At 38.8% G+C, this 7,906-nt stretch overlaps 1 protein-coding gene across 1 annotated transcript in view; it reads left to right on the forward strand.

The window, feature by feature from the left end:
* The first annotated feature begins 752 nt into the window (after positions 1–752).
* The window catches only part of plekha3 (pleckstrin homology domain containing, family A (phosphoinositide binding specific) member 3), a 13,488-nt gene continuing 6,334 nt past the window's right edge, over positions 753–7,906 (forward strand). The window contains exons 1-5 of the mRNA XM_037687421.1: positions 753–1,038; positions 2,913–3,029; positions 3,106–3,255; positions 3,561–3,682; positions 5,973–6,077. Of these exons, the coding sequence (XP_037543349.1) occupies positions 999–1,038; positions 2,913–3,029; positions 3,106–3,255; positions 3,561–3,682; positions 5,973–6,077 (534 nt within the window). The 5' untranslated portion in view covers positions 753–998. The remainder of the gene's footprint in view (positions 1,039–2,912; positions 3,030–3,105; positions 3,256–3,560; positions 3,683–5,972; positions 6,078–7,906) is intronic.

Below are 7,906 nucleotides of genomic sequence, written 5' to 3' on the forward strand. Positions count from 1 at the left end.
GAACACCCTGACTAAACATTATATATTTAAACTTTAGGGTTTTCTGATAAATTTCCAACAAGTTATTTACATTAAATGTCAAGAATACTCTTCTTGGTTGAGCATTTTCTAAAAATAAAGATTCTAAAGTATTTTAGATAATTCAATAGAGAACAAAAAAATATTCCTGGCTTTTTGTTTGTCTGACTGACTGACTGACTGACTGACTGACTGATTCCTTCCTTCCTTCCTTCCTTCCTTCCTTCCTTCATTCATTCATTCATTCATTCATTCATTCATTCATTCATTCACTTATTTAACTCACTCACTCACTCACTCACTCTCATCCAGACCTGAAAATACTCGAATTAAAGTTTCCATAACTTTTAAGACTGTGACTCATTAAACTTGATAACTGATGTATGTGTGACTAAATGTAAATATTTATAAATCTATACATTGGATCTGGCAGTTATTTTAATTTAGATTGAGGTAATGTTTATAATCTGCAAAATTGTAAAATAATCTAATTGCAGCTCATAGCTTTGAAAACTAAAGAACAAAACTGAGAATATTTGTCTCTTAAAAATACTTGAACTGCTAATCTAGATTATTAGATTTTTAATATTTGTATTATTTTGTTTTTTCAAAATAAGACAGTTACTCGATTAAAGGTAGGATCATTTAAATTTTGAGGCTCATAACTTCACAAATCGCTTCCATCTCCAGGACCATCACATAATTGTCCTGCTTGTGAAATGTCCCCTGCAGGGTTCCGTAGCTGCGCTGCAGTTTGTTGACATTTGTTTCAGCTGAGTTTCAGCACCAACAGAGCACCGCTGCTGGATTTATTCCCGCTAACGGCATCATTTATTGCTCAGAAACAGATTTGTATGTGTTGAGACGAGCAGAAGTTACTTATGACCGACATTTTCTGACGTTGTTCCGTCTTTGAGACGGTGACCGTCAGCGAACAGCTAACAGGCTAGCTACAACATTAGCCGAGCATTCAACAAATTATGGAGGGGATTTTGCACAAGTGGACTAATTACATGACAGGTAGGCGAGAACTCTGTTGGACTTTTGATTTACTTATTAAATGTTTGTGTAACTAGTCGTCAGGGAGTTAATTTGAAATGTTGGCGGCTAAAGCTAGCCGTCCTTTAGTTGTTTATACCAAACAAACAGGATTAAAAATGTCTTGAAGAAACAGAACATCCTGTCAGAGGAGACGCATGGGTTCAGGGTTTTATTACAAACACATTCATGTCTAAATGATTAAACACAAACACTTTAAACATAAAAAATTTGCACCTTACAAATGAGTAAACTTCCTTTTAACTAAAACTCTTATTTTTACTATAGTCAAAGCAATATAAAATAATAAAAACATCAACTGAGTGTTAAAGTATAAACACTATTAGTAGTAAACATTTTACCTGTATTTATGTAGCATATTCCCAGAATGATTCAGAAAACTTACACTTCATAAAAAAAGGCCATAAATAGATTTTAAGGTGTTTTAAAAGTGATTTGAACAAAATTTAGGACATTTGTTAAAATAAAATCAGTAATTGAGTTGGATACAAATAAACAGGAAACAAACGCACCTGGGCTGTTTGTTGATGGAGAAATGAAACATTTAAAACAACTCCAGTGATTCCCAGAACCCCCCAGATGAAGGATGGTCTCTAAAATCACAGATTTGATTATAAATGAAAGCTGCACTCCTTGAAGGAATTGCATGTCGCTGGCTGCCTCTTGTGCCAAAGTTTTAAACAACCAGTCAGCGCTCAGATTTGTGTTTTTGATGACTCTCGGCTACCACCACACCAGCTTTAATCACATCCAAAACAAATTTACTGCTGGAGTCAAACCAGTTCAAGATGACCACCCCAGCCAGCCCATTGTATCAAACACTGAAATGTTTAAAACTTTTAAAGCAGTTTAACAAATATTGAGCTAAGATTTGATGCGGTAGTAGCTGAAAGCGTCTTCCCCTGCACATTGTGTGTGGCATAGATTGAGCTAAATGTTTTTATTTACTCAGTATTCTTCCATGCATTTACTTTAACATGGCTACACCTTGCGTAGATCTAATTGTTGGAAAGGTGTAAAATGATGAAAGCGTACGTGTTTTAGGACCGGCATGATGAACTCCTCCCCTCACCTGCAGGAATAGGACCCAGCATCAAACTGGAGACACTTCTCCAACCTGCTCTTCCAACTTTTAAAAGCTTGCCACACTGTGAAGCCAACATGCTGTGACAACAATTACCTGCTGAGTCTGTGCACAAATTCCCTTTGTCCATGCATAAATACACACGTGCACACACACACTCTCTGGCAGTTGGTGTTTTAGTTATGAAATAGAGGACTTTACCTGTGCATCTGTCTTATTTCACACAAGTGAAATTAAAGAAACTCATTTCAGGAAGGACAAAGCTTCCTCCTCTGTCTGAACTTGATTATTAGCCAGGAGGGTTGTTGGGACACACACAAACCAGACTCCGCCCCCACGCCCCCAACAGGTAATCCTCCGAGGGGAGCAGAGAGGCAGCAGCAATAATATGGACAAACTCTTTGGCATCCATTTGAAAAATAGATCTAATAAGAACAATGTTTTATCTATGGGGAAATTTGTTTTAAATGAAGATGGGCATTTTGAAAAGTATAAAAGTTACAAAGACTAAACGTCATAACATTAATCCTTATCTAGTAGAATTTTGATATAAAAACAATAAAAATACATGTGGATGTAGTTTGATTAGAAAACAACAAGTATAAACAGTGCTGACTCGACATTCACATGAATATTATTCAAAGCTCACTGTTCCATCTGGAGGTAGATTTTAGTGGGACTGATTTGATTTCCCTTTGCCATCTTGTTTTATTTTGGTATTCTGATGAACGCGTCTGCTTCCTGCCCCCAGGTTGGCAGCCTCGCTGGTTTGTCCTCGAGAATGGAGTCATCTCGTACTACGACAGCGAGGACGACGTTGGCAAAGGCAGCAAAGGATCCATCAAGATGTCCGTGTGTGACATTAAAGGTTGTACACCTCAGCTGTTCTTAGTGATGGGGTGGTAAAGGTAAACACATCTGTCACGCGCTGCTTTATGTTTCAGTTCACCCGACGGACTCGACGCGTCTGGAGCTGATCATTCCTGGCGAGCAGCATTTCTACGTGCGAGCTGTGAACGCTGCAGAGAGACAGAGGTGGCTGGTGGCTTTGGGATCATCTAAAGCTGGAGCCCTGGAAAGCCACAAACACAGAGGTCTGAAGATGAAACGTGTCTGGCTTGGAGTGGAAAATATTTTGGTTTCAGCCACATTTGAGCAAGTTTCACGCTTTGGTTCATTTTGGTTTTACTCACAGCAGTCAGGAGGATTTATCTACATGAAAAACTACATTAAATAATCAGACGTTTTGTAAATGATTTTACTCTTAATTGATGATGAAATTATTTGTTTTTACTCTTTTTATATATTTTTTTAAACAAAAACGTGACCTTTTAAAAGTTTGATGTAAAGTATGAACCTTCATGATCGATTTGTATTTTTTGTGTGCTTGTGCTGTCAGGTCCAGAATGTCTCAAGACAAAGATGTCTGAACTGCGTCTGTACTGTGACCTCCTGGTCCAGCAGGTCCAAACCATCCAAGCACAGCACTCTGTGGCAACAGAGACCACACCCACTTCTGAGGTGAGGGAACCATTTTAACCCCATCATCAGTTAGGCAACATCAGATTTTATTAGTTTGAGTGTAACGTTCTCGTTCTCACTACATTCCACTTGCTAAATGGTAAGCTTTAGAGATTAGGGAACACTGCAATATTTTTGCATTTTGAACTCTACTTTAATGCAGCGCACTTCATAATTATGTACTTGCAGTCAGGCATTGCATAAAATAATAACAAGGTATGCTAATAGACACACCTGAGTGTGAGGAAGGACTGCAGATGCAAATATGTCATCCTTCTGCATAATAAATCTCTCTCCAAAATATTTCTGAACACAACCACTGATGTTAGAGCTGTAGTTTGTGTGTAAACAATAGGGCTGAGCCACACAGCAATTTAACACTTGACAGTGTTTGAAACATGCTACTCGAGAAAACTTTTATTGAATGATCACATAAACACAATGACAGATATTGCTACTGTGGGTCGCCATGTGTTCAGTAGTCAGATCTAATGGCAGAGGGCCGAGGGGACATCCCTGTTTAGCCTCACTCAAGATGGAAAGGTTTTGATTGTTGTTGGAGACAAAGGCAGAAGGACCTGAATATAGTTAATCCATGAGATGACATTTAATCTGAAACCAAGCTTCTATTAATTTTATTTTTATAGCGCCAAGTCCCAACAGAAAAATCATTTCAGGGCACTGAACAGATATATTCACATTCATTAAAAAAACTATTAATAAAAGTTATATATATCTAAGGACACCAGCAGATTGTGTTGAATCTCCACTGGCCTCAAACACAGAAGACGGTTCTTTCTGGGGATGCACGATATTAGATTTTTGGCCGATAAGTTAAAACTTATTTGGCCGATAACCGATACCAATATTTTTATACTTTCCTTTTTCCAAACTCAGCCCTTTTATTTAGGCTTGTTTGCTACAAAAAATGTGTAAGAGCTGGTGACATATATTCAGTAACAGCCATATGATATGCATAGCGCTTTAACTTGTATTAAATGGAAAGTGTTAATTGTTATTTATTAGCATTAGTCAGCTGCGATGCTGTCTCACTTGTGGAGGCTTGTTCCAGGTTCCTAGCTGCAGTGTGGGATCCTCTGCACTCCTGTGCATGAAGGACAGACTTCAAAGTTCAAAGTTTTTGTCTATCCATTGTGCCGTAAGACTAATCATGCTAACGGGGCTAACACGACGTCCAAATGTCTGTGGTCAAACTCACCCAAGTGCTATCAGCTATTAGCTTCTCAATGACTTCAGAAGTGACGGCTTGTAACTCGGGTAAGGCTACGTTGGAAAAATATCTCCAACTGGGGACGATGCAGCGAGGCTCAACTTAGTCCAAAAATCTTCAGAATCCGACATCCTTAACAAAAAATAAACTTCCACACCGCCGATATTTTGACTTCTTCCCCTCTGCCGGGATCAGATCAGGGAGGCATGCATGACGTCATCACATTGTGCTGGTGCTGCAGGCATCCTTGTTACTGGGTTGTCATACAAAAACAGCGTATTTTAAATTGATGAGTTATTTTGATGGAACGACCGATGTCTGATATTTCACTTTAACGCTGTATCGTCCGATACCATGCCGATAATATCGTTCATCCCTAGTTGGTTCCAGTCCCCCTGGTCAAAGACTTTCTCTGCATTAAGAGAAAATATCCCAGATTGTTTACCATTGGAGTGTGTGTATTAAAACCATTCAAAGATGCTGAATGTTAAAGAATGAGTAATCCAGTCTGATCTTCAGATATAGTTGTTGGCAAGACTTTTTCTGACATTTTTTTTTTCATTCATTCAAACTTTTATTTATACAAGTTAGTCTTTGAGCCTCGAGGACTCATTTATAAGAGAGACCTGATTTTAACAAAGAACACGGAAGACTTGGCAATTTTTTTTACGATGGATGTCCTTCCTGACGCAACCACAGACCACCGAGCTACCACAGCCTTCTGTGTGGAGCAGAGAGCTGCTCTCTAGGGTGCCCAGGGGAGTGGATGGTGGGGGTTAAGGGCCTTGCTCAAGCCCAGAGTGGGGCAAATGAAGGTGGAGGCAGGTGTGGGTGTTTCACCTTTCCCACGCGCATTTTGATGTTGTCGGTTCGGCAAGTCAAACCGGTGACTTTCCGATCACAGGCCCACCAGAACCTCTGTGCCACCACTCCCCCCATACATGCACACAGACATGAGTAAAACATGTTCACCCGCCTTTTGTTGGTGGGTAAAATTCATTAATAGGTGTATATTTTGTAATTAGCTCATTAACTCATGGAAGTTAATGTTGACTTCAGGCCTCGCTGCTCAGTGCCACCTGTGAGACATTCATCAGGACTTTGGAGGAGTGTATGAGTCTGGCCAACCAGAGTTTGACCCCTGACCTCCGACCTCCAGAAAGGGTAATTTTACTTCCTCCTTCTAAGTTCCTAATTGACTCTGGTTTTCAGGCTCAAGGGTTGAATGTTTTATGTAACGTAGGGCATTGCTTCTATTCATTTCTGTTCCTGTGACATCATCAACCATGACCATCTTTGATTGGTCAGTGGCCGACATGTGACCTGGACAAGGCACCTGAATTTTATCTTTCAGAATTTCACAGTCTTATCTGACGGTAAAGTCTCGTAGTCTGAAGTTAGGGGGGAAAAAAAGAACAAGATTTTACTTTTTCTTTAAAAACTGTCTTTTTGCAACCATTGAAAATGGTGACTGGGGAAATATATTTAAAAACACATTTTGTAATTTCGTTCTGAAGCTTCAGTCGAATTCAGTTTAGTTATATAGTGCTAAGTCACAACAGAAGTCATCTCAGGGCTCTGAACAAAAACATTCACATACATAAAAAGCCAAGTAGTAAAGTTCTTCATCTAAAGAAGTCGGCATACTTGTTGAATCTTCACTTTGTCGCAGTCTTGCATCCTGAGCAAGCACAGTGGCAACAGTGGAAAGAAAAAAACTATCTTTTAAAAGGAAGAAACCTCCAGCAGAACCAGGCTCAGGACAAGCGGCCATCTGCTTTGACCGTCTGGTTGAGAGGACAGGAAGGAGAGACAGACGAACATAGAATGGTAGGTCCAGGTATAGGTCCAGGTCTATCTGAAAGACAAAAAAAAGCATGTTAATGATAGAAAAAATAATTACAAATGCAAAACAGGTTGAGCAGAGTAAATAAAGACAGTAGCAGAGTGAAAAGTGTGGTCATTTTGTCCCCCAGCTGTCTAAGTCTATAGCAGCATAACTAAGGGACAGCTCAGGAAACCCAAGCCAACCCTAACTATAGGATTTAGCAAAAAGGAAAGTCTTAAGCCTAGTTTTAAAACTGGATAATGTGTCAGCCCCACAGACAGAGCTTGGAAGTTGGTTCCACAAGAGAGGAGCCTGATAATTGAAAGCTCTGCCTCCCATTCTGTTTTTGGAAACTCTAGGAACCACAAGTAAACCTGCAGTCTGAGATCAAAGTACTCTGTTAGGAAAATATGGAACAATAAGATCCGTAATATAAGATGGAGCCAGGTTGTTGAGAGCTTTGTAGGTTAGAAGTAAGATTTTGAATTCTATTTTTGTTTTGACAGGGAGCCAGTTGAGAGAAACTAAAACTGGAGAGACATGATCTCTCCCACTTACTCCAGTTAAGACTCTGGCAGCAGCATTTAGGCTCAACTGAAGACGTTTTAAAGACGTATTTGGATACCCAGATAATAAACCATTGCAATAGTCCAGTCTAGACGTGACAAAAGATAAAACCATAAATAAATGTTAATGAATGGTTAATAAATTTAGTCTGAAACAAAATGGCAAGAAAATGGTTTGTTGGGACTTCTTGTTGTGTTGAGGCTTCTGCCTTTGCAACTTATTTTGATTAAAAATATTTAATAAAAGCCATAATTAATATTGAGTTTAAACACTTTTGCTTTAAATTACTGTTATTACTGTTACTGCTACTTGTAATTACTGTTTTCTAAGCTTTTTTTATTGTTTTCTATTGTATGGGTGTACACATGTTTATGATATGTTTTTAATTTTACTTTATTTGTGGGTGTACACAGGTCTTATGTCTTATGTAATGTTCTCATTTTTATCCTGATGCATGCTCAATAATCCAGGTAGAAAAATGTAAAAAAGTTAAATCTGGTACTCTGGACATTCAAAAAAACAAAACAAAACAAAGCAAAACAACAAAAAAATGTAGAAACGTTTCGTCTCTCATCCGAGAGACTTCCTCAGTCTGAGG

The sequence above is a fragment of the Nematolebias whitei genome, chromosome 1 (genome assembly GCF_014905685.2).
Source record: "Nematolebias whitei isolate Nwh7 chromosome 1, NemWhi1, whole genome shotgun sequence".
Classification (NCBI taxonomy): Eukaryota; Metazoa; Chordata; class Actinopteri; order Cyprinodontiformes; family Rivulidae; genus Nematolebias; species Nematolebias whitei.